Raw genomic sequence first — 27,527 nt, 5'->3', positions numbered from 1 at the left:
CTGTTGCGGCGGCACAAACCAATTATGTTATTATGGCTTGTTATAATGCGATTACAGCGTCTGATCCGGGTGACGGTCTCTTTAAGAAGCAGTGAGAGTGAGGTGGGGCGAGAGGAAGAGGGGGGGTGCGGTTTCACACCCCGGGGTGGGAAACGGGGGCGGGGTCACAAACCGCTGAGTGACAGCTGCTCAAAGGGCTCTCCGGCCCCGCTGCGACCAATGGGAGCGGAGCTCGACCCGCCCGTCAAACCCCACTGGCCAATCGCTGCTCACCGGAGGGGCGGGCTCACCGGGATCGCTGTTGTGCATCCAACGTGGGACTCCGGAGGACCGAGCAGGAGAAAGGAAAAGTAACCGTGGACTGGGAGAAACTCCTGGTGGAGCTGCACTGGACAGAGGCAGGCGGACTGGGTTGTACTGGGAATCGGATCGTGGGGACTTGGCGTCCACACGTCGCACCTGACCCGCTGCCGGAGGAATCCTGCTCTGATCCCAAACTTGGATTTACTCCCGCGGAGGAGCGCAGCGCAGATTTGGACTGGAAGCGGCGCTGGGCTCCGGGGACTCGGGAGGTTTCGGCTCGGCTCCCGCGGGACTTCACTCATTAACCACCGGCTCCACTTCACGGTGGACACCGCTGCTCCGCGGGCTCTACACCGGGCTCCAGCTCCGGGGAAGTTTCTTTCGCTGCTGCTCCGCGGGTCCACAGCTCCAGCGCTGCCCGGTGTCCTCTCCCGCGGCTGCATGTCTCCCAACATGTCACCCGGAGCTGTGGAGAGAGTTCACTTCTAACATTTGTTTGGACAAACTCTTCCCAAGTGGAACCGAAGTGAAGCAGCATTAAAGTTGCCTGCTGTGAACCACCTCTGACTTTTTTTTTTTGGTAGTGCCTGCGTCGGGGAGCGGAGGAGAAAGTTGGACTGGGAACTTGTGTCCCGCACTGACTGGGATGGAAACGGGTTCATTTCCTGCGTGGTGTCGTGTACTGGCCGGTGGAAGCCGGAGGAGATGATTTAATGTGCTGTGAACTCCATTCAGCCCCAACGAAGCTCCACTAAGATCCCGGGTCGTGGGGTTGCGAGGAGAGAGCTCGGCGGCCGCGCTGTTAAAGCTGGATACAAAATGGCGGCTTCCCCGGGACGATTTGGACGTGTTTGTGCGAGTGTTTTGTGTTTCTTCCTGACCCTGGGACTGCTCGGTACCGGTGGACTGGGTTCGGACCTGCCCTGTGCCCAGAGCTGTGTCTGCAGCGGGGATTCAGTGGACTGCAGCGGGCTGGAGCTGACGGAGCCGCCCGCGGACCTGCCTGCTCGGACCGTCTCCCTGTAAGTAGTCACCGACCAGCCCCATCCCGGGGTACCACCACTGCTGGTTAGGAAGAGAGAAAGTGCCAGATAGCATAGAGAGTTTAACAACTTTCTCAAGTCAACGACACAACTAATTTGCAATTATAAACAGACCCGAGCTGCTGCGGCGTTTCTCTCCAGGAATCTGGTCTAATGAGATTTTTTTGGTAATGTGGTGATGATGCATAATTGTCCCTCATCTTCAGCAGGGAGAGCGAGAACACCAGTCACACAAGTTATGTAAATTCCTTCTTCATTATAACAACTTTGACATAAGTGAAGAGAAACCGATCCTCTTTTATTCGGGGACCCCCTGTTACCCCCACAAGTCCCATCAGAGGTCCATGCACCCTACCCTGGAAACCAGTGGAACAACTCCAATACCAGCATTTGTCTTTGCTGGGGCAGTTGTTACACACTGGGTTTTGATTTGGATTTACATCAATTCAAAATTCACATAAACTTTCACAACAGGCAAAGTAGAAACTTATTTGAGAGTAAACCACCTGTAGTGTTTCTTTTTTTTTTTCAACATTGTCTAGAAGCATTTTTTGTATTTGGTGTTTACTAAATTGGACTTGGCGACTGTCAGTCATTCAGTTGTTTTATAAATTGCAAAAAGGATGATGTGCACAAACCTTTCATATAAAGTACGATGGTGCACATTAGAATACTCTTTACCAGTGAAATGCCTTGCTCAAGAGCATAGAAAATCATTGTGTCTGCTCCTTTGAGAAATCCGTCTACATTCTTTTTCAGCCCATAACTTCATAACAGATTGGCTTTTATTCATCAGTTCCCCAGTATAATATTCCTTAATTTAAAGTTAACTTTCATTCGAACGTAGCAATAGAAATCTAAGTTAATGCTACAGCCCGTCCCTTATCAATGTCCTGTGCAGTCAGTGAATTTTGATATCTTTCATGGTTTCTGACACATGGATACCAGACGTGTGCATTTGAATATAGCTGTCTAAAAATGAATTCATGTTTACAGTGTCAGACGAACAAACTGTCCTCTCAGGGTGTGTAAACAAATGGGCCCAAACATGTCATAACAAACAAACGACTGCTTTGTTCAGTCAGATTTATGACGGGTATTATCCTAAATCTTGTTTCAGTGTTTAGCCATAGTTCACAAATCACATTTCTTATAAATGAAGCATTGGTCCACCAGGGCTGACGAGAGTTGAAATGTTGTTTGCGGACTCGTTTCGAAAATGAGCCAATTTGAGGCATTTTTATGAAACATCCTCCGGTGCTTAGGGAACTTAAGCACTTATCAACAATTAATTTACAGACAACACTACCCTCTGTCCTCCGGCTCTCATTGCACTGCATTACAAACACTACGACCAGTGGCAGTGGTGAATCCTCACTGACATTTCAGGCATCTGTTTGTATGTGTTTCTGGGAGCGTGGTGCAACGACTCTTCGGGCTCCCAGGTTCCAGTGTTAGGCAGTTTTTCTACTCCTGGGAAGGGAGGAATGCAACTTTTAAAAAAGTTCTCAAAACACATGAATAACTGCACTTGTGTCCAGGTAGCCTCATTGCCCCGAAGCACCACTTAGCCAAGTTCAAGTGCAGACGCTGTTTATCACGCACGTACACAGACACACTGCTCTTCCTGTCCTCCTGGAGAGAGGACAACTATTGTTGGACGGCTGTCCCCGCTGAAACAGCTGCTCTAAACCTTCTGGTTTGTGAGTCCAGTCTCACTCCATGCCGACTTCTTTTTATCTCTCGCCTAAACCTTATCGGCCGAGATTTAAGGTCCCGCAATCTTATTGTTCTCAAAGGGAATGGCTTTATGGCTTTATATTATCTTTTAAAACACCTAGGTTGCATATTTCCACACCACTTGTGATAGTCACATTATGTTGGCAGGTAACTCAAAGGGAACCTGTTTCAATTTCCCTGAGGTCTCTGAATGAGTCAGATCAGTAGATGATTACTGCAGACGACCGAATTTTTAACATTTTCACTTGTGGCCTAATGCGATCCTATAAGTTTACTAACGCCAAGTCCTGTCCACATAGAGGGAATTACTTTGTGTTGTAGATTTAAAGTTATTTAAGATTTTGAGTTCTGCCTGTGCACATAAGTACATATGAGCTGGTTGTGGATAGATAGAAGTGTGATATACTATTGCAAATAATATGCAAACTATTATAGGACAACGGTAGTGTGCACAGTGCCTTAGTGTTTATCCTCCTCTACCTCCAGGCATCTGAGCCAAGCGAAATCAGCGTGGAGTCGACTGTCTCTGTTATATTTACTCCAGGGAGGGAGCAGCAGCAGCAATAGAAGCAGCACCGGTGGTAGGGAGTAGGGAGGACAGTATCGGGCGGCTCTCTGTTCTACATAATGCAGATGTAAGATTTGGAGGAGAATCTCAATAACCTGAAACACCTGTAGGTTTTGGCAGTTAAGTAAGTAGTAGTACAAGGCTAAAACATGTGTTATTGCCGTTGTTAATCAGTAAGAATCCTGCGAATTAGTTTTACATATGTGGTTTGTACAACCACTTGCAGACTTGAAAAGTGCTCTGCGTTCTGCTCTGCTCTCTGTAAAATTAAGATTACTAAGGCAGAGCGGACCAATCCGGCATAAAAACGAAAGGACATTTCCCTGCCTTTTGTGGGTGAAGAATGATTGCACTGTCAGGTAGCTGTTGCAGTTATATCTTTACAGGCTTGAAATTGGTCTAACAGTTATGAACACTGCAGTGGTGCCTCAGGACTTTCATTAATACTCTCAGAGAGGAATATTTGTTGAGGGGAGTCCTCCTCTCTCCTCCAGGCTGTAGGACTTTTTGGGGATTTCAGCAGGTAGTAAAGAATACATACATTCTTGATGTTTTGGCTAAAATGTCTGTGTGCATATGAAGCACAGACAGTCAGTAGTTTCCTAATTGATGACTGCAGCCAGATTACCTTTACATTAACGCATGCATTAAATAATTGTTTTGGCTAATCCATAGTACGCAGTGGTAGGTCAAACATGTGTCGGCATTTGGGCTCTGATGTTGTTAGCGTTTTTTTTTTAGGAGTTATTCTTAAACCCTGAATGAACGTTTGTCCCAAGTAGGTAGCTGGCTTGAGGATACATTGGGGTAGTTTATCCATCACAAGCTGTCCTGTGGCTTTAGGTGAAGGAAATAAACCTAATGCTTTCCACTTGTCAAAATAATCTGCCTTCAGGACCCTGATTTTATTGGTCCCCTGTGAGCGCGTGGCCTTGATGAGGATCGGGGAAACAATCACGTCGGCACATCCTGGCTGTGCCGACGGAGTTAAAAAAGGATGGATGGTGAAGGGTTGTGGTTAAGACGTGTGCTTGAATTGGAATGAAACACACCCTTGAGAAGAGAGCATATTAACCACGTATAGGAATGCTAACTCCACTGATAATTATTGCAGGAACATTAACCATATTCTATTGCTTCACATTTGTCACTGTATTCACCAGCATGGTGCAAACGCTTGAGGTTAAAGGGCTAACAGCTTCTTTAAAGCCTCTGCAGTCCTACATTTCTTTTTCGGACACATCCTGTGCTGTCTTACATCAGTGTGTGTAACATTTAATAAACTGACCACCGGCCTCAGATGTTTATCCCTGGTTTCTGATTGATGAATAGGCTAATAACATTCAAAGCAAGTTTGCTCTCACGCAGTCACATATAGCCTCTCAAGAGCGGAGCCTTATCTTATTGTGACCACGGTAATGTGTATAAAAAGTATTTTTGCCCACAGTGCCACTGGCGTAATGGGATTTTGCAATTAAATAAAAGCATGAGCATTACTGAGTTTGCCTGCGATCTCTGTGGTTGGCCAGAGAGAAAGCAGATACATGTTTCCTGTTAGCTTTAGAGTCCTTCTCATGTGAGTGTAAAATCCTTTTTACTGTTACAGAAAGGCCACAGATTTTTATGAGGTTTGTCGTTTATTATCATTTGTCAATGTTGTGTCCTTCACCAGAATGGTAACCGACTTGCAGCCACTCTGTTGAGAAGGAAGAGGAAGCCTGATTTTGATTGATCACCCTCGTAACCTAGCATTTCCCCAGCGGTTTCCAAGGTTTTTCCATAATGCATGATGTACACCAAAAACTTTTTCTGTGACCCAGCCCAAAGCCATAGCCTTAAACCTCACTGTACAGCCTTATTGGTAAACACTACCCCCACAACTGGTTTTGGCTTCTGCCCACAGGAAATGGGTTTGTGTTGGTGGTTTCCGGAGAGAGGCTGTGAGCTTAGCTGGCTGGTTGCGGACTGGACGGAAGAGGGTGGAGATGCACATCACCTGGCCTGGGGGAACTAGGGAAAAGTTGAGGGAGAAGGGGGGGGGCTTTTTCCGCTCACTGAAAGGAGGTGTTTTGTCAATGTCACGGTCTGCTGCTGCTGCCTCTGTCTTCAGACTGGTTCCACTAGTTTGTGAAAGTCGTGTCGCTGGTCAGAAACCTCATCCACCGTCACATGTGGTTTAACACAGAGAGAAACCCAGAAGACATTAAACATTACAGTTCCGTCTACCTGTTTGTCAATATTAATATTAGTCACAGTCTTTTACTTAATCTTACTTATTGATAATAAGCATCTTAACTAATCTTTAACAATAGGAATGAGATAGGTTGGCTTTCTTCCACGAGCAGTTCTGCTGTTTATAAGTTTGAACAAGAAGGACTGATTAATACATGAAGAATAATCTTCATAAATACTTCCTCTATAGATTAACCTTTCAGCAGCAGCAGCAGCAGCAGCACTCAGTAGGGCTGTGCCCCTTGTGGTTTTGAGGGCATTTCTCACTACGCAGCCTTGTAATTTTGTGGTCTTGCAAGTGATTTTTACCAACTTTGTTTATTGTCATAGTTTCCCCGGCCTCATGACTTGCACATTCTCTCACAGATGTTTTAAAAGTCACAACTCAAGCGTTCGAAAGGGTTTTGGGTGATATTCTAATTGCCACAGTTTTTTTTATTTCAGCTGCTCTTCATCTTTTCCTCCTATCTGTTTTTTTGTGTGTTAAGTTGCGTACAGTGGGTTTCCCAGAAGCCGATTTTGAAGCATACATTTTTTCTCATTGTATATGATCCTCTTTTAACCAGCTGAGATGATTCATGCAAAACACAAGTTATGAACAAATTATGAAGGAAGCCCTAAGGTTGAGCTCCTGCTCTTATAATAACAGATAAAGTCTGACATTAACATGAAGATATGGAATGAGCTCATGGCCTCGCACTGGCTTTAATGACAATCAAACAGCTGCTGCCACAAGTCATCCTGCAGGAATCCAGTCACTGAAATGGATGGGCCCTTTTGTGAAGACACTTCGGTGTGCCAAGTTTTTTTTCCACCTTTCCCTCTCCCCTGAAGTCGGTGTCTACAAAGTGGGCTTGATCGATGAATCATCTGTGAATTCTCTACATCTGGTAAGAGTTTGGAAATCTGGAGAAGGGGTTAGAAAAAAAGCGTGACTTAGACAGCGAATGAGAGGTCCTACCAAGCGGAGCAGCTTCTAAACCCCAGAAAACAGGCAGGCTGTGAGGCCTGAATCCGGCCAATTTTGTTCTCTTGTAGTCCTCCCCCCAAAATATGCCTTTGTACTTTCTGGTTCTGCAGAAAGGAGCATCTCACTGTCTAGACAGCCACACATTTGCATGCAATTAGATTGTAAAGATAGCATGGTCCACTATTTAGACACTTCTTTCTCCACTGTCTGGAGTGTAGTTATTTCTCTGCTAGTATAATAAACAATAAGTAGGGGGAAAAAAAATGTCGAACAATCCGTCTTTCTTTCTTCACTTTGATGTTGCGAGCATAAGGTCAGCTGTCTGCACAGTACTAGAACAGTCCCACTATAGAGACATACAGTGTTTATGTTATTTTTTTCAGATTAATTGTGGACACTCATTTCCTTTTTCTCTTAATGAGTAGTCTGGCGCTGTTCGTTGCAAATTACAGTGTTATCGCACCAGAATCCAGGGTTTGATGCATGAGCATGATCTTGTGTGTGGACAGAGTGTGCACACACTGAAGGACATGCAGTGTGGACAGCATGAGCGTTATTGTGGTTTTCATCTGGAGTGTCCAGGCTGGCATCGCAGGGCCTGGCCATCGGTCCATACAGTGCCTGGGGCTAGTGCAGACCCCTTTCCCAACCTCGTCCCTGTTTGTTTTGAGTGCTCCACTTCCATCTCCTGCTTCGGACCCGAAACCAGCCAAGCAGAAGAGAGCTGCAGTGCACATGGCCCCAAGATGTGGCTCGCCTTCCTGCCTCGGAAAACTTCAGAAACTGAGTCACGCTCCTATGCTGATTTCAAGGGCTCGAGCAGCTCCTTTGTTGTGTTGTGTGTGTGTGTGTGTGTTTGTGTGAGTGCGCTTGTGCATGTTTGTGTGTGTGGGGTTCTCTAATGCAAATGTTAAAATATGCTGACCCCCTTCAGCACTACATATCTTTGATCTTTATACTTGGCTCGTCTTGTTCATCGCCTCAAGCTTTTAACCTTGTCACACTTGGTAAGACACTGTCTGTCTTTTTCTCTGGCAGTTTCCTTCCTCTGTTTGGCTGGAGTATAAAAATGGTGGGCTGAAGCCCTGTGTACACTCTCACTGCAGTTGCCTGGCTATAAACTGGTCTTTAATGACAGGAAGAGTGGTGTGTGTTCGTGTTCGTGTGTGTGTGTGTGTGTGTTCCTCCCTGACACAGGTTATTATTTGACCAGTTTTATGATGCTCTGAAATCGACCACATTAAAGGGCCTTTGTCTCCCCGCTGGGCTGCAGAAGGCTCAACACTGACATCACTTCACACTTCCAGTGAGCAAAGTTCACGCTGCATTTATCTACATTAGAAACAGGGAAAGATAATGATGATATATCTCCCTGTGTGTAAGTTCCCTCTCTCATCCTCCTGGCCCGCATCGCCTCTCTCCCACACGCAGACTTAATGCTGACTTACAAGCATAGTGTCATATGCTATGACATCACCCTGCACTCCCAGCTTTCCTCTACTCCCACAGCACCAATATGACAACTTTTTCTTAAAGCTGTTTAATGAGATTTATGTGTCAAATCAGCTGGATGGTCCAGCAGTGACCGTCTACTGCAGCCTCCCTGCCCTATTTTTCTAGACTTATCTTCCAGGCAGAGTTGAGATTGAAGCCAATGTTTCCTTCCAGTAGTTGACTGATGATCAGTTGATCTAGCAACTAATTTTGTTCAGCCTATAATAATAATAATGATGATAAATGCCCTTCTCGAGAGAAAAGCAAGAACCTCTTATCTTAGAAGTTGTAACAAGCAAACTTTGTTTTTACATTTGATAGATTACTCAATCAATGATCTAAGTAGTCATCAAAAAAGATTTACGAATTAGTTAACTAACCTTTAGTTTCATGACTAGTATAGTGACTTGTCTTCGTAGCAACAGGTGGTTGATTATTTGTATGTCTGTGATTTTAATATGTTGGAAGCTAGTTGTTTCATTTCTGTTGTGTTCTTCCTCCTGATAAGTCACTCACTCTCAGTGGTTGTTGTTATTATTAGTGAGGTGTGTGTGTGTGTATGTGGGCTGGTGCTGGTGGTTGGGTTGTGCTGGTTCTGTGGGGTTAGATGGGGCCAATGTTTTTTCAGACCAGCCCTCCCTCCAGTTGCCCTCGTTGTTTTGTGCCTCTGTAGTTCTGCTGACAGATAGAAGGTCATGTTGACCTCTATGCTCAGTGATGGTTTACTTGAACACGCATGCTAACACAATATGCAATTTATCGAAGTCAGCAAAGTGATCGAGTTCTATATATATATCGTATAAAAAGTCGATATAGTAATTAAACAGGCCTATTCTGTGCTTGTTTGGATGTAGGGAGTATCAAAAAGCTCCAAATTGAATATGACCATTTCTATCATGGATATTCTCTGTTTATTTAGTTGATATATTAAAAAAAACAATGGCCATTGTGCTTGGAAAACATGAGCATTAAATGTGCAATTAATAAATCTATTTTATCAAAAAGTTTATATAATGAATGTAGAAAATCTGTCATTGTTGCAGCAGTCACATGAGCTCGAATTCAGTGGGGGAAATGTCGTACTGGGCTATAGATTCAGGCTTAAATTATCACTCACTTTCTATGATTTAGTACCTGGCAGAGAATGCTTTTGATTTTGATCCCGCTGACTAATGTCAAACAGTGCTGCCCCTTTGTATAAACTAGTTGTACCATACAGTGGAATGCAGTGTTTGAAACTTTCAAGGCTTTCAGAACTAAATTGCTTTGTAGTATTTGCCATGTTTTTAATCACGGCGCCAACTCCCATTTCAACTATGCCTCCTGATTGGTTGAATTATATTTCATTAACTTGTTCTTTGCATGTAGTGTAGAGTTTGGCAGGTTATTTGGTTGGTTCTTATTTTTTCTCAGTATGTTTGTTTCCCGGTGTGTACGTCTCGCCCTCCCCCTCCCAGTAGAGAAGTCCGAAACTCTTAATGACTTCTAGGCTTCTGATCCCAGCTCTGCAAATTCTTGCAGAAGCAGCACGATTGTAAGGTCACTTTCTGGACGGCATTAACCAAGCACTGGCGTCTCTCCCCGCTACCACCCCACCCCCTCTTCAACAGGGAGAGAAGGGGTGGAAGCAAGAGAGGGAGGGAGAAGCAGCGTTATCGCCGTCCCCTCAGACAGTAGGTGTTAAAACACTATGAAACTTATCTCATCTGATAGGAAAGAAAATCAATCTGGCAGAATGAGATGCAGAGAAAAAGTTATGTAAACACCATAGGGGACTGAGCACGAGTCACATGTGCGTCTGCGTATGCACACAAAAGACCAGTTTTGTTTGCTGCTGTGGCCTTTAGCACCAGTACGACAGGTTTGGCTCTCAAGCGTGACTTTTTTTTCCTTAGTCCCTCTTCTTTATTTTAAGCTTTGACTTTCATGCCTTCAAATATGCACACAGACAATTTCCCTCACATTAACGTCATGGGAGCTGTCATGTGAGCTGTCAGGAGGCAATGTTCTTAAATAACATTAATATGCTCATTATTCAAAATTCACTAGTAAAATTCCTTGAACATTTGAGCCAAATTTAGACCAAAAGCATGACAGCACTCTCGCAAGTTCATCCTGTCTATGCTGTGTGTGTTTATGTGTGCGTGGGCTGGAGATGCGTACCTGCAGGCATAGGCGGCCTGTGGAAAAGCTGTGTGATTTTTCACTTAACTTCAGGTTACAACGAGGTTATTGCCTTCTCTTGCAGGGGACGACAGTTAAGTGATCAACAATGGGAGGTGCGATGGTAAACTATCATAACATAGGCACATGTGCACACCTCCTTGTCAGGCCTGTGCCTAGAGGGCAGACACAGGCTCTGCTATTATCTTGTCACAAACACACAAGTAGAGCGAAATAACTGGGGAGGGAGACTGTCATTATCTGAAATCAAGCGTAAAGTGAGACAGATTGAGATTGATAGGCATATAGTATTAAAAACTGAAGTGTGTCTGTGATATATGGGCGCAACAAGTCTTTTGTTGTAGTATTGACCAATCTCCTCAAATTATGTCCATTAAAATTAGGAGTCGGCAACATGAAGCAACATTATTCTGCTTCTGTCATGGTCTTTTATGGCAATGAGACAAGAGCATGAGGAATGTGTGTCCGTCAGGTAAAAGTGTCCCCAGCTTCTGGGAACAAGCAGCCATCTCTCTGCAGGCCTGTGAAACATTCCTGGTGTGTCTCTCACGTCTGGACAGTGGGACGGAGGGATGGGAGGCAGGCGGCCCTGGAGCTGTGGGCTCCCTTTGTCTGGCCCAGCCTAACCCCAGCACACAAACACAAACACCGCTCTCACTGCAGCCTCCTCTCTGCCAAAAGGCAGGCTGCATGCCAGTCAAGCAGGAGGTGTGTGTGTGTGTGTGTGTGTGTCTGTGTGTGTGTTTGTGTGTGTGTGTCTGTGTGTGTGTGTGTGTGTGTGACAGAGATAGGACTTGTTTATGTGTGAAATGGATTTGATTCACAAAGCGTGGGAAGCTCAATCTGAAATGCAGATGTGTGTAAGGAGCGCCCACATACCCCCCCTCCGCCCCCTAACTGACAGCAGTAACGCTATATCACTGGAAAAATCACTCTCCAATAAGCCTCTGTACGAGTCAAGTGCCAGCTATTAAATACGCTGTTAGCCTAAAGTGCAAATTGACTGCTGCAGATGAATGGCCTGTGGGTTGTGTTTGGAAAGTGAGCCAGGAGAGAGACACGCTCTGTATCAATAGTATCGACCCGGCCCTCTTGAAGGCCGGCTGAATTGATGTACTGCAGTGTTTTCAGGCACACTGTACTTTATGTGGACGGATGAGGCTGTTTGTCAAATGGGTGAAATAATTCTTGCTATTGATCAGGCTCCTTATTTGAACTACTGAATTATAGCAATTATGGCACTGCTGATATTTCGATTGTTAATTATTTTGCCAAGATATTATGAATCAAGGATTTTGACTGTTTTCCTATTTTCTTTTTCACAGAAATCTTGGCCACAACAAGTTGACGGCCATCAGCGCTGAAGCCTTCTCCAGCCTGCCCAACTTGAGAGAGCTGTAAGTAATCATTCACAAAGTACTCACATAATTTATCAGTTGGCGTACAACTGAACACATTCTGATTGACTGACTGAACCCCACTAGATCTTAAACTCGGGTTAGATTTAAATCCAAAGCACGATCGTGAGTTGTGAGTTGTCTTTATCAATGACTTTATTCTGACTGCCGTCCATGGTTGCCGCTCCACTTCCTACCAGCATCCTCGTATGTGTTGCCTTGAACTAAGTCCAATTGAGAATAAAGTGGTGGTTTTCTATATTAAGGCTCCCCTTCACCACCTGATACTGTGGCTAACGCTGGCCTTGTAAATATTTTATATGGTGAGGAGAGGGCTTGGCTCTGTGTCACTCAGCACCGGTACACAAGACACATACACACACATAGACAAGCTAACTGGTGATACACACCCTGGTGACATCTTTGGCAGGCTGGCCAGCCAGTCATACACTCCTCGACATCTGTTTTAGTCCCATGCTATTTTAGATTATTTTTTTAAAGGATGATTTGCTACTTGCTCTGCGGCAGAAGTGACAAGTTGTGTTGGAAACCCTTTGATTTATATAAGAGTTAATTGAATTTACCCTCAAATGTTGTCGCATCTCAAGTGGGATACACAGTTTATGTAGAAATTACAAAACAGTTTGACCACTACTGAGTGTTGCTTCAGTTGACACAATCTCTGTTTGTTTTTCTGTCTTTAGCAGCAGTTTGTTATACTGCCTTTGACCTCCAAACAACATCATTCTTGTGTATTTCTTTGTGTTTTCCTTTCAGGGTACAGCTATGTTCTCTCTAACCTGCTACATTGTGCGTGTTTGTCACTTTCAGGCGGCTGGACCACAATGAGCTGACCTCCATACCACATTTAGGACCGGCTGCTTCCAAGATTGTATCGCTCTACCTGTGAGTATCACCCCATTTACGGCCTGACATAGTACCAGAATTATCTGGCTCTCTGTTACCATATTCTTAGGTCAGTGGCCTCTTTGAAATGCCCCTCGAAATAGTCTCTTGACATCTGTCGAGGATGCACATGCCTGTACGTCTCAGAGGTAGTAACACTGCGTAAGTTACCAATGAGGATGACTTTATTATGTAAAACTACTACTACAAAAAAAACCTTTCCACTTGAGCTCTCCTGGCGTAAATATGGAGCTCTGTCATGAGCCATTAGCATGTGGTCAGGTAACTGACTAGACTTGTTAGCTGGCGGTGCTCGAGCAGCGATCGCTGCTCAGCTTGTCAGCTTGTGTATAATTCCAGCTTGGTTGCTCCCAGTTGTGAAACTGTGCCTGTGGGGACTGCCCACACTGGCATCTCACTGGGGATTTACTGCCCTATTTGGGAAGGACATGTGTGCGCCTGTGCATGTCACAAACGTGAGCTTGGTAGTCCGTCAAATCTCTGGTTTTAACACCGCTGAAGGACGCTCATGGCAAGAAAGTGCTAGTTTGGGCATTTAAATCCAGCTAAACTTTGAAAGTCAGAGAATGCAGCATTTGTGGTAAATGCACAGGAATGTTGTATTTAAATTTTTGGGGTTCATAAACTTTTTTGAATATAAGTTGATGATAATTGAGGAACTGGTACTATACGAAACGCTTACACACCTCATTATCCACCCTTTTTATTTCAGTCTTGAGTGTTATCTCAATACAGACAATTTTCTGTTAGGTATGATGCTCAAGAATGTTTCAAGGAATGTTGGGTAACGAAACAAGCACGGTACCATGAAAGGCTTTCTAAGGTTAGCCCAAAATAAGTGTTGAAAAACAAAAGGCTGGAGCTGATAGGAAGACTTGTTAAAAATCTTTTAACTGGATAATTGGCAATGCTAATGTTACTGATACAAGATAAATACACACACACGCACACAAACACACACACACCCACACAGTTTTCCACCCAAATCATCTGTTGGGTGGACTGTTGTTTTCAACCATGCTGCAGTTTTCCCCCTCGTTTGACCAGATAACATTCTTACATCTCGCTCAACCTTACACAAGAAAGTTAATTCTGTTTTTTCTTTCCCACCTTGCCAGCTTGCCAGCAGACTTCCTGGTAGTACAGCACTCAGCTGTTGTTTGTATCGCCGTCATCAGTGGTGAGCACTGTGGGAGTCGTACCTTTGCCTCTCGCCATGTGTCATCTGCTTGCTTCTCAGAATTATCATGATGCACCAGTGGTCAGAGTATGTCTGCAAGCTGTGGGCAGTTAGTAAGAGGGGACATTTGAGGTTTGAGTAAGCAACTCTGACAGCTGTCTGTTAAAAGTGTGTCATATTTCCCGCAGGTTTGATTTATTATGTTGTCATGTGACACTATCTGCCTGGACCTGTAGGCTTCACAAACTGTAGGCAGCACAAACGTCCCACTCACTTTTGGTGCAGAAGGGATTGAAGCAAGTTAACCTTTACTTGCACAAACTGTGCCAAGTCACAGCCCCTCCAAATGATTGGGGTGTCTTTTTTTGGCCTGACTTGAGGCCTGTTGCTAGGGGGAGGCCTGTTGGGCTGATGGGAGTGGAGGCTGGAGGGAGGGTCAGATCTTTACAAAGCCATGCAGCTGAAGCGAAGGCCCGCTGAAGCACTTGCAGCTGCAGCTGTCAGTCACATGGCTTACAGTAAAATGGGTGACGGTGAGCAAGGGGGAGGAAGAATGAGAAAATAGGGAGGGGGTGAGGGACGGGAGATGTGAATATCTCAGATCAGGGTGACATCACATCATGTTGAAGAGGAATAGTGTGAGAGAATTTCGTAAGGAATGAAAAAGAGAAGTTAGAACTCAGTTTCAGGGTTATTAAAATTAAATCCAATTCTCTGACTCGACTGCCACCAAGTCCCCTGGAGTGTGATAGCCCCAGTAGAGGCAGCTGGATAGAATGCAGGAAAGTGTTCCTGTGCCATTAGTTGGAGATAGTCTGGAATGTTGTCTGACTACAAGTTTGCGAGAGAGCGGTTTGCATACACACACACACACACACAAACACACTTGTTTAGGCAAATGGACACAGAATCTGTCGGCAGCACCTCAGCCAACAGCAAACTCTCCAAAAGGCTCAGCGCCCATTAAATGTGGTTTCTACCGTCTGACTGTCTGACTGTCTGAGTCTTGAGTGTCAGGCAGCCAGTTGCTGACAAGGTTTGCTCTGTCTGAAGGAAATTAATGAAGTTATTAAAGTAACTAGAATTTAATTTATGCAATAGCTGAAGGTTTCCAGGATATAAGGCCTAATAATCAGTTTATGATCTTTTCAGCCAAAAGCTATTCTGAGTGTTTGAGTGAGAATCTCGGACAGGATGACTTGTCACTGTGGGTGTTAGCGATGTAGAAATTTATTGGGAAGAGTAGCAATAATGTGTTGAAATAAAAAGAAGAAGTAGGTTGACTAAGAAGGGATAGTTGAGTGGACTCGATTTCCTTTTTTCTTTCTCTATCTTGCTCTAGTCTTCTTCTTTTCCCTACCTCCAGCTTCCTGTACCCCCCACGCCCCCACCCTCCTCATACTCACATGTCTGGCAGCTCTTTTCAATCGCTGCAGCTGTCATGGAATTCATAAGGCACAGATAAGCCCGGCCATATGGGGTTGTATTGCTGCAGTTTTCATTTTTCTTTGAGCCAATCACTGTCATCTTTACATACAGTACATCAACCTATCGGGACAGAGGTTTGAGAATCGTTCATCAGGAAATGCTTTAACGTTAAAAACAGATGCATGTGACCAACCAGAGCCCATGCGCCAGGCTCCCACAGTCTGACAATGCACGTTGGCAAGTCCACTGACATCCCACAGACTCCCAAAATGCCACAGCAGGATGACAAAAAAAAGAAGCAACAAAAATGTTTAAAAACACAGTGTCGGCAGAGCAGCACAAACTTTCCCATTGTGCTCATCGCCACTCCAGTCAGCATCAAAGGCAAGCCTTAAAACAGCTTCGGGTTGGAAATCATCTGGCCCACTGGATCATCTGATTTTGAAATAATTCTTCTTTTGTCCAGACCACCAGCTTCAAACAGGAAGGAACAGGGCCAAACAATCGCCCCCCAAAGATGACACTAGTAATAGCCAGTGTCTGCTTTCCATACATCAAAAAGAAGTGTCAAAACGAGCCGGGCCCACTCTGATCGGATGGTCAATGGGGCAGTGTAATCAGATTTGGAATTAAATGGACTCAAGAGCGAATACGACCCCGAGACATGAAAGAGAACAAGAGCAGACGAGCGCCGCTTTATCAGAAATGTCACTGCCCCTATGATAATCAGTTTTTATAAACGCTACGACTCTGTGTGTTGGGACTTCACACACACTGAGCGCCGAGGCTTTATCTGTCTCTTACACACAGCTGGGCTCTGGGCTGTGGGCGGGAGAGAGGAGAGGGAATTTGGTTAGAGCAGTGGAAGAAGAGCGGGTGGGGGGGGGGTGAGAGAATGAGTGAGAGAGGTCAACCTCTCCCACCAGTTTGAGACTGATCTGTTTTTCCCAGCAAAGGTCACCAGCTGTTGACCCCACCTCACCCCTTCACTCCCCTCTCCTTTTTTTCCCCTCCTTCCTCCCCAATTCTTCCCCTCCCCCTTTGCTCATGCTCACTGTAGCCACTGTCTCTGGACCATGTGTGCATTTGTTGATTGTGTTGTGTGTGTGTGTGTGTGTGTGTGTGTTTGCGCAGGCGTGCTTGCATGGCTCATCCTTTCTGCCACTGTTTACTCAGGTGGGCCACTGTGGTGAGACCCCTCCTCCTCTCAGACACCAATAAATGACTGTGTGTGTGTTTGTGTGTTTGTGTGTTTGTGTGTGTGTGTGTGTGTGTGTGTGTGTGTGTGTGTGTGTGCGTGTGTGTGTTTGTGTGTGTGTGTGTGTGTGTGTGTGTGTGTGTGTGTGTGTGTGTGTGTGTGTGTGTGTGTGTGTGTGTGTGTGTGTGTGTGTGTGTGTGTGTGTGTGTGTGTGTGTGTGTGTGTGTGTCCATCTGCTGGCTAAAGGCTACAAAGGAGGGACAGACCTTGTTTTGACAAGTTCGACTGGCAGAACACCTACCTTGTATCAGCTACACACACACACACACACACACACACACACACACACACACACACACACACCACACACTCACACCCATACACCAACACCAACATAGGTAGTTGCGGTGTGTGAATGTGAGTCAGAATTATACTTTGAGCTTTTCATGAATCATGTGAATTACTCTTAAGTGAAATAGTTCCGATTTCTTGTAACGTGTGTCGCTCTGTAATAAGAGGTCAGTATTGTACGTAGCTGGCCTATTGGTCGCACCTTGTCCTGTTGGTAATCAGATTTGGAGTGAAATAATGTGAAGCAGGTCACCCCAATTTTGTCATTTTGTAGTGGATAATATAACAGGGAGTTTCTCTGTATGTGTGTCTGTGTGTGAGAAAGGGAGTGTGGCCGATTTAATAGAATTAGCTGGAGGTTAAGTAGAATGCTGTTGAATGAGTAGTTTGTTATTGTTGGGGAAAACACTCATTTATTTTCCTGCCGTGAGTTAGATGAGCTGATTCCACTCTGACTCTCTGAGATTAGCGTAGCATAAAAGTTGGAAACAGGTAGCAGTTAGTCTAGACTTTACATCTCGTTTGTTTAACCTGTTCAGAAAACTAAGTGTAATAGTGACCTGTTGTTTTACAAGGGGTTAGCTGCCTTGTCCACAGTGACCTCCTGGAGTGTAGTCGCTACTGTGAGGTTGCCAGGCGACTAGCAAATGTTCCTAAAAGTAACTATTTACAACTAGTTATTTAATGATATAATATCATCTATCACCTGATGAGAAAGCAAATAAACTAGGGAAGGGATAGGAGTATGCAACAGATAGGAAATTTTCATTGAGTCATCAAGTTAGTGCAGTCAACAAATTTGATTAAAAACTGTTCATTTAAAATCAGATGTTTGACTTGTGCGGTGTATGCTTGAGAGGTGTATGTGTACTTTGTGTTTTCCCATCTCTGCGCTTTGCATATTTTATACCTACTGTATTCATTTCTCATTTGGGTTTCTTGTGGTTCCTGTGGCCTTCCGGGAGCTCTGCTGACACGCGGTTTTGTGTTTGGGTGTCACTGTCACCATTGTTTCCTACAGGCATCATCTCTTTCAAATTGTAGGATATGTCAGGGACAGCATCTTTCTATATGCATTAGTGCCAGGGACTGCCATGGCCACAGGCATTATCGTTTCCGGGTGGTCTGCTTGTTTGCAGGAACGCAATGTCTCATCTCCACAAGGGAATTTCTTTAATTAAATCGTTTTCGCACAAACATTCACTGGGACTGAAGAATGAGGTGATTTTGGTGGTCAAAGGTCATATCAATGTGATATAACAAAAGTGATTGCATTTTATCTGGATACAAGATTTCCTTGCGTAAAGACTCACAAGGGATGACATGTCTTGTAGTGGGTTTAGAAAGGTGTCTTTTCTCCTCTCTGAGTTAGAATTCTTTTTTTTGTTTGAATGTTTTTTGTGGTAAATTGGTTAGATTTTTTTTCCCACTAAGTTGTTTCTGCTCCTGTGTCCTGTGCAGATTAGGACTTTTGTATTACATAGAAGCTTTGCTCCTTCTTGAGAACCACACAGCCACTGCTCCATTCCATAACACACTGAAGTACTCCAGTACCTCTTCAAGTGGCTCTGGTTGATCATGGAGGCCCCGTCTATCTAGTGGATTTTAAGAGTTAGCTCTGCAGAGAAGCACAGGTGTCCTTGGAATTGTTTAAAGAAGGCCAGCCTCTGTTTGGAAGCTCTTAAAGTACACATTTTGTGGTGGATGTAGACCACTTTGTTCTGTGTACCTTTCTTTCTTTGTGCCTGAGTGGGCTTAGAGAAGTTGGGGGATTTGGAGTGTCTTCCCTCCTTGAGTGATGGGACAAGGACACTGAAGTTGAGCAGGGTAATATTTTCTGAGATAGCAAGGTGGACATCTCGTAGGGAAAAGATGCAAGTCTGGGAGAGGGATTGTCAACAACACCTAATGCTTTTTTATTTGTGTTTTTTTCCAGACATCACAACAAAATCCGCAGTATTGACGGCAGGCGGACCAGGGAGCTGGTGTCTGTGGAATCTCTGGACCTGAGCAATAATGACATCACCGAGCTCCGAGGGCACAGCTTTCCTGCAGGCCTTCAAATCCGAGACCTGTAAGTGTGATGGATTATAACTGTGACACATAACAAGCTAATCTTTAAAACCTTATTAACTGAAATGAAAGTAAATAAGGTGAAACTTTTCACAGTGCCTGCAAAGAAACAAGGTAGCAACAGTCAATATTGATAGAAAAGTTAAATAAAAGCAAAAGCAGTGCACACAATAGTGTTGCAAGTTGATATTCTTATTATTTGTGTCCAAAATGTCAACACCACAGCTTCAAAGAGTGTATTCATGAAAATGTAGCGGGTTTATCAGATTTAATTATAAAACATGTCTGTAAAGAAACTTAATTGAGACAAAAACTGAGGCATTCATAATCAAACATTTGAGGTTTGTCATAAATCTCTGATGTCACAATGTGCTGTGTCCGTCTCCAGGTACCTGAGCAACAACAAGATCAGCATGTTAGAGCACGGAGCTCTGGACCACCTGGGCTCAACACTACAGGTCCTGAGACTGAGCAGAAACCGCATCAGCCAGATCCCCGTGAGAGCCTTCCAGCTCCCAAGGCTCACCCAGCTGTGAGTACCACTGGAAAAAAAATACATTTTAGACATTTGTGTTAGGGCTGAAAATGGATGGGTTTCCCCTTTTTAACCCCTGGAGACGTTGTAGAACTGGAAAGAATTAAGAGTTTGAACCAGGGGGAGTTTGTTGATTGAGCTCTGTGTGCTCAACATTTTAAATGCTATTAGGGTGAGCATTTACTCTAGGGATGGATGTGGTCTGACAAGGTAAATACCAGAGCAATATTATTGCTGATTTATTGCCTTATTCCATATCCCTAAAGTGGTTTGTTCACTCTATTCCCCACACGTCTCCATGATCTTTGTCAAACTTCCCTCCAGCGAAACAGTGACGTCGACCCATTTGTAGATCAACGCCTCCATTCTGGGGAGTGAAGGGACTCACACAATGGTAGTCTCCCACATTGTGGTTTCCCCAAGTGCCTTTTGTCGGCCAGGTGGCCCGGGTGTCACTGTATCTGCTCTTACCAGTGGTGATGCACATGAGACACATAATAACCTGTGTTGATGTTAAATCTTTACCAACCGGGGGGCTTTTACAGCCTACACACACAAACACACACACTCTCACACACACATACTCGATGTACTGATTCATTCTTTATACCTATACCTAGGATAAAAAATGTAAAGAAATAACATATTGTTGCACTTATATTGCACTTAAATATAGCACTTTGTAGCTTGGCTTTCTTGAAGCAAATTTTACTTTCTTGATTCTTGTTGTCCTAGGTTTGTACCCTCATGGTTAAATGCACTTATTGTAAGTCGCTTTCGATAAGCTAAATGAAATGTAACGTAGAAATGTAATGTAATATACACAGAAGAGAGAATGACGGCAGATCTTATACCAAGTTTAATTTGAAGGTTCATAGCTGTAACCCTTGTTTGTAAGCTAGTCTGCAGGTGTGGCTCTTTACCACTCTGAGGAATGCCTGTTAAGCTGGGGGTTTGTTAACGACAACATGCGTCAGCTGAAGTGCAGAGGCTACTTGATTCTTTTGTTTTGACTTAAGTTTGATGGATGCTCATACACAGAAGAATGAGGGCAAACCATTCAAAAAGAAAAGAAATGAGGGGAAATGGTTTCCCTGATTTTAAATGTTTACCAAGTCTGATTAAGTGCCTTTCTGCATTTCTCCCATGACCAATTTTAATTTGTCTGGTATGTTTGTCTCAGTGAGCTGAACAGGAACCGTATTCGCCAGGTGGAGGGTCTGACCTTCCAGGGTCTGTCCAGCCTGGAGGTGCTCAAACTGCAAAGGAACAGCATCAGCAAGCTCACTGACGGTGCCTTCTGGGACCTGGCAAAGATGAAAGTCCTGTATGTGATAGAAAAACACTGAAACATTATTGATACACAACGCACAATAATGAATTTACACAATCAGACAATTTAGAAAATACATTTCTCATCTGACATACCACTTTTCTGCAACTAACCTCTTCCGTGCAGAACATTTAGCCGCCGTATCATAAGACATCTAATCTCTAAGCTAATTTCTCAAACTAATCTCCTGATTTATTGAATTTGGTTGTAAGCCATTGCTTGAATCAAGCACTGATAGGCTAATCCTATTTGTCTCACTTAGTGACTATTACAGAAACATTCAACAACAAACCCCAGAATAATAACTATTTCGTACACTTACTGGAACTTGGGCACAATCACAACAATCACATATTTTCTAGCCAGCATGCAACTTGTACATATTGCCACTATTACATGCACAATTTATGACACAGTAATTGCCATTAATTACATTGTAATTCATTGCTGCTGTAGATTTTATTTTAGGGTTTTAATAAATGCCACCTGACATCCTGTTGCCTGCAAACGTCTTTACAAAGTTCCCTTGATTCTCACTAAACTAATATCCACATTTCTCATTTCTTTTGTTCCATGTAGTCACCTGGACTATAACAGTCTGACAGAGGTGAACAGTGGCTCTCTGTACGGCCTGTCTTCCCTTCAGCAGCTTTTCCTCAGTAACAACTCTATAGCCCGCATCAATCCTGATGGATGGAAGTTCTGCCAGAAGCTGAGGGAACTGTGAGTACCAGCATTTAAATTGGCCTGAACTGCCAAACTCCTCCTTCCAGATGTCCTCTTGCAAACGACTTCCAGCAGGCTGTGGTTAAAACTCCTAAAACTGGAATGATAACGGTTATCAGGGAGAGTCAGAGGCAACAAAGAGTATAAGTTCAGGGTAGAACTACAGCACTTTGAGTATACTTTTAATAAAGCATAACATTTGTATATTCAAAACTGTATTAAGTTAAACCCCTTGTCTTGTATCCTGCGAACCGAACACTCGCCGACCCCACCCATATCATCCATCTACCTTCCCCAGGGTTAAATTACATTGTGCTTTAACACTCAATATGCTAAGCTATTCTCAGGATTAGCCTGTTTATCCCATAATTAGAGCTGGGCTCAACAGCACTCAAGCACTTCGACAAGAGTTTTTGTGCTAAGTTCTGAAGCGTAGTGGTTTGGCAAACTGCCGTGTAATCCTCTTCCAGTTGTGTTGTGGTAATTACACAAAGGGATCGCCTCCATGGCCTTTGTCTACCAAATGAGGAGTGATTATCAGAGAGACTTTCCTGTTCTGTTGACATGACTGTCATATTGCTCCTGTAAAGTGCTCTGCTCAGCTGAGGCGTTGCTAACTGCGAGGTAGCCTTGGGAATGTGTGGCGCCTCTGTTTGTTTGCGTGTAACAGTCAGTAGGAATAAAGCGATGGATGGCGTTCATGCTAGTATGCTCTGTGTATGTCAGTGCCATTTCCTGTGCGCAGGTATTATTACTGACAGATTGCTCCCAGTGCCATCCTTGAGTCATCTTGCCTGAACTGCACCAGTGGCTCTGATTTTATTATCTAGAGTTATGATAAACCCCATGGCTGATAGAAGAGAGTGACTTGTCTTTATGAGGAGCCTGTTATTGCATTCCCAGTGGGCCAGGCTGAGCTGGTCAGCAGGGAGAATCTCTGCACACATGACTGGTCAAGCAGACCTAAGGTCTGGCCACAGAGACAGACAGCGAGGCCCATAGAGAGGGAAACTACACAATACTGCCTTTGACCACTGTTTGAAAGATAGACTTATGGGATCATCGTTTACAAACAGGATTTAAGAAGAAGCATTTTAATCCTTGTGGTTTACTCATCCCGCTGGGAGCTGGATGTGAAAATGAATAATATTTTGGTGGCTGCAGAAAACCGGAGTGGCAGTATATTCCCCTGGGGTTTACCACATGCTTAAGTGGGATTATAAATGGAGGTTGTAGACACATAAAGTTCAGACCAAGAATTTCTCTTCTTCCCTGTCAAATGGTTAGGTCCTCAGCTGAGCTCCAAGTTCTGCAGAGCCCATTCTCTGTTAACATCTTTTGACGGAAAAAAGGCACAATGGAAAAACACGCCACAGCGCGGCAAATAGACATTGAATCAGCCATGAAATTAAAGTATAATGATGTCGCGAGCTGCCTCAGCATTCTGCCAACCTGTCATCTCCTTCCAGACCTCACACAGAACACGTCTCTTTCTTTCCCCCTTTTTCCCTCTCCCTCTTTCCGTCTCTGTGTCTGCCTGTGTTGTCTTTTCTCCGTCTCATGCTCCGTTTCTCTCTCCAGCAATCTGTCATACAACAACTTGACTCGTCTGGATGAAGGCAGCCTGGCTGTGCTGGGGGATCTCCACACCCTCCGCCTGGGCCACAACTCCATCAGCCACATCACAGAGGGAGCCTTCAGAGGCCTCAAGGCCGTACGCATCCTGTAAGTACACCCTGCAACCGCCCGCTATTACCAAGCCCAGAATAATCCCAAACAACCAACTCATTATGGTTATGCACCTGCTGACGATAAGGGCTAAAATGTGCCACTCGGGAGCTGTGAAAGCTGAGATCTTTAATATTGGTGTTGCCTGTGTGATATGTGATATATTAGCTCACAAAGTACCTTCAGTTGACTTTAGAAAGTGGGGGTTGTTTACTTTTCAAGCTAGGTCTGATCTCATTGGCCTTTAACGCTCTGAGATATGACCAAAACCTCACAATCTGATACAAGTATTTTCATATCCAGAAAAATCTTGTTACTCAAACAGTTTTCTATAGATTTGAGTTACAACACAGTTGTTACCTCCTGCAGACAAAAGCCTCCTGCTGCATCTGAGATTAGTTTTTGTTTAAAGCAGTCGGCTGTACTTTGTGGCTCTCCTTCGCCGACTCTCTCTGTCCTGTTCACAGGACTTTTGTGAAGAAGGTAAAAACAGTTCAGCAGTGATTTGCTCATATCCAGACCACACCCATGAGACAGAAGTAGCCCTTCCTTGACCTTCTTATTTTGTCTTGGCTGGTTGGAGTCCTGGTTGGAAGTACCATGTTTTGTGTCACGTTCGAGTTTGATATACAAATGTGGATCATGTGGAACAGCTACACAATCATCATACTGGACAGCCCCGTTTGTGTCAATTCACAAGTTCTTTGTAACTTTTACAAGGTGCTGATGCCTATTGTCATGGTTTCTGGGGCAACCTATTTATTAGCAGCCTTATTTTTCGTGTCCTTTCTCGCTTTCTTCCTTGTGTCTGGTTTTGTTTGGGGTTTTCTGTTTAGTCTCAGACACTGTTTCCCAACAACCTTGGCTCTGAAAGAGTTCTGTGTCACTCACCTCCCTGGAGAGATTCTTCCCTGCTTTTAGGCCTTGAATAAAGACAGTGATCTCTCTTCCAACTGATCCACTTTTTGCACAAACAGCACAAACACGGCTGAAGAAAGAAAAGGAAGGAATGAAAGGGAGAAAGTCAGGGGATAAATTCCGGCGACCGACTTGGGGGTCTTGCTTTCGAACCAAGGTCCCCTTGGCTGTGCCTCTTCCCAGTGAGAGAGCCAGAGAGGAGCGATGTGCCAGAGCTTGCTAGACAAGCTCCGTCTCTCAGCGAGGTGACAAGCCAAGGCACATACAGCCTCTCTCTGCTAGCTCACTGGGTGTTAGATAACTAGCTACAGAGGGAAGTAGAGGCTGGGACAGGGAGCTGAGCTTTTTGTCTGCCATATCACTGCTTCTCTCACATCTCTCGTTTTTTTTCTTTCTTGACTCTAATTGCTTACTTTAGGGCTTTTCTGTTGACACATTAAAAGCCCATTTCTTCCCTCTGATATCCTTAGCGTATTCTATCATCTCCTCATTTCATCCCCAATGCACTCGCTATCTTTGTCTTGATTCTACATAATCTTTCCTCTCTCCTTGCATCACTCCTGCGCTGTGTGTCTTTGAGGCAGGCCTAATCTAATCAGTGGTCGGGAGGACAGGCATAGGCTGGGCCCTGAAAAGGAGCCGGGGGAGCTTTAATTGGGTCCGCTGCTGGCCGTGCTGGCATGGGGCTGGAGCCTGCATCGGGGTGTGAAAGCTCCAAACAAGCCATCCTGCCCTCTAATTCGTCCATGGTGGGGAGGGGGTGCCTTGGCCCATCAGAGCCCCCTTCTCTGTGCCCACTCTCCCTGCTCCACGGCCCCCACCCCTGGCTTTGCTTTAACAAGACAGCAGCCATTCACATCCAGCCAGCCAGAAAGAGTAGGAAATTGGCAGCCCCAGTCCAGTACAACTAAGACAGCGGCCAATAGAGACTGAATGGAACCAAAGGGGGATAAGAGATGCTTGGAAAGCAAAGGGAGGAGGTGGAGCGGAGGGTGCTATTGTGGAGGTGGTGGAGGGTGTGGCTGACCAATAACCTCAAAGGCCCTTCTCAAGTCTTTTAATTGTTCAGAGGAGACCTCTGATCCTGTGTTTTTCTTTTAAATTATCATGCTAAAGTGAGGAGTGGTGGTTCCTCCGCAACTGTGACTTCACCTACAGAGGTATTTCTTAAGAGGTAGTGAGGGAGGAATAATATACATTCAACAAACATTTGTAAACCTCCAAAATAAAAATAAAATAAAACAGGTTTCTCTTTTCCTTCTTTCACCGGATCCCTTCTGTCTTTGCCTGGCCACGGCTGAGCTTGGTCCTTATTGTCCCTCTTGGCTCTGACTGTACCTGCCACCATCGGACCAACCAACCCAACTGTCTGGACTGTCACACGGCATTGTGTTCGTGCCAATGCCTCCATGTCGCCATGAATTATACATGTGTTTCCCTGTGCTGGAGCTTCTCTCGACCCACCAGCACACACACACTCACACTCCTTCTCCACCCTTCTAAGGAAAGAATGCGCTTGGTTGGCAGAGCAGAGGGCCACGAAAGGCCAGGTGCAGTGGGGGGAGGGTGATAGCGAGAGGGGGTAACCCGTGACTTCCAGACCAGCCTCTGCCAGGGCTGTGAAACGCTCCAGCGCTGGCAGACTCTGTCCCGGCTCTCCTCCTTCCCTCCCTCCCTCCTTCCATCTCTCTTATCCCTCTTTTTTTCTCCCATTCTCCACAGGGAGCTGGACCATAACGACATCTCGGGCACAATAGAGGACACCAATGGGGCCTTCTCCGGATTGGACAGCCTCAACAAGCTGTGAGTGTCTCCCCATCGTTCTTTCTTCTACTCCCTCTGCCTTTCCTTCTCTAACAACCCCTCCTTTTCATCTCTCTGTCCTGGCCTGTCACTGTTACTGGGATTCTCGCCGCTGTTTTTCAAAGACCTACAATCAGAGAACCAGAGGAGTGAGCGTTCTCATTTTTCTCACATTCAAAATCCCCCAGTCGCACTTCATTGACAAGTTGAACCAGTCCAGAGTTTGAGATATCAGTCCCATCAATACCCCACACTTCTCTTGGAGAGGAAGTATTCATGGTGTAGGATGATTTATAGGACCCCCCATACTATGTAACAAAACTAGTTAATGAAACATCGAAGGTAAGAATATGAAATCAGTTTTTTTCCCTCTATTCATCCTGTAGAAGCCCAGGATAGTTTTTTTTTCTCCAGTTCAGTCTGGCTTTCATCTTGGGATTTCATTGTTTCACTGTAGCTTTATGGGCAAACCGGGTTCACTGTGTTGCTAAAGGCTCAAGAAGGACATGCATGTTTTTCATGAATACTCATAAAAAAAAGTTCAATGTCAAAACCTGGCAAGTGAAGAATTACAGCGGACATGGAGTTGCTGGCATTGAGCGGCAATCAACAACCTGCAGCATGAAGAGATGGTGTCCAGCCAAGATGGTTCCCAGTATGAGCAGGGCTGAAAGAGAAAGAACGGGAGAAAGGGCTTTTCTTCCAGCTGGCAGGGGTTCCCTCTCCAATAGGCTTATTTCTATTTCTTCTCCATGCCTCCGCTCCTCTTGTCCCCTTCCCAGTCCCCGTTGTTAGGAACTGCGAGAGGGTGAAATTGAGGGCTGCATTCAGTCATCAACATCAAACACCTCACTCGCCCCGCCCTCTGACCCTGCCCCTTTTGTCAGGACGTTGGCGGAAGCGGCCCACTGCATCCCAGCGCTGGCGAAGCTGTGCCTGGGAAAAAAGAGATGCAGAAAAGAGAAAGAAGGAGCGAGTGATCAAAGGGCCTGTTTAGACCTAGCGTTAAGATCCGTCTGTCCAAGTAAAAGTGTGAACACACACATTGAGGACGCGTTTGAGATCGGATCAGTCAGACAAGAGGTCGACTGGGACACGTGGACACATTCTCTTAGCAGCGTGAACGCAAATGTGTCCTGGGCCACATTGAAGGACCTGCTACTCAGGTGACCTCCTCCGACCCGCTACAGTTTCACAAACCCAAAGTATTTTTACACCTCTCATTCTTTCCGATACATTGATTTTCTATTTTCTTTTCAACTCCTTCAAATAAGGAAAAAAAAAAAATTTCTAGAGCTACATGTGGTGCATTGATTTGCTCATCCCACTCCTTGTCCTCACAGTGATGCATTCACCTACACACAAACACATTTACAACAGATGTAAAGTCTGACTA

At 44.8% G+C, this 27,527-nt stretch overlaps 1 protein-coding gene across 1 annotated transcript in view; it reads left to right on the top strand.

Moving 5' to 3' along the window:
* The first annotated feature begins 328 nt into the window (after positions 1-328).
* Positions 329-27,527, top strand: part of lrig1 (leucine-rich repeats and immunoglobulin-like domains 1) — a 37,649-nt gene continuing 10,450 nt past the window's right edge. Inside the window, exons 1-9 of the mRNA XM_061070457.1 lie at positions 329-1,325; positions 11,860-11,931; positions 12,763-12,837; positions 18,952-19,089; positions 19,477-19,620; positions 20,807-20,950; positions 21,536-21,679; positions 23,264-23,407; positions 26,051-26,131. Of these exons, the coding sequence (XP_060926440.1) occupies positions 1,123-1,325; positions 11,860-11,931; positions 12,763-12,837; positions 18,952-19,089; positions 19,477-19,620; positions 20,807-20,950; positions 21,536-21,679; positions 23,264-23,407; positions 26,051-26,131 (1,145 nt within the window). The 5' untranslated portion in view covers positions 329-1,122. The remainder of the gene's footprint in view (positions 1,326-11,859; positions 11,932-12,762; positions 12,838-18,951; positions 19,090-19,476; positions 19,621-20,806; positions 20,951-21,535; positions 21,680-23,263; positions 23,408-26,050; positions 26,132-27,527) is intronic.

Source organism: Limanda limanda, chromosome 4 (assembly GCF_963576545.1).
Source record: "Limanda limanda chromosome 4, fLimLim1.1, whole genome shotgun sequence".
Taxonomy (NCBI): Eukaryota; Metazoa; Chordata; class Actinopteri; order Pleuronectiformes; family Pleuronectidae; genus Limanda; species Limanda limanda.
The sequence above is the reverse complement of the archived record's forward strand: the minus strand, read 5'-3'. Positions and strand labels throughout refer to the sequence as shown.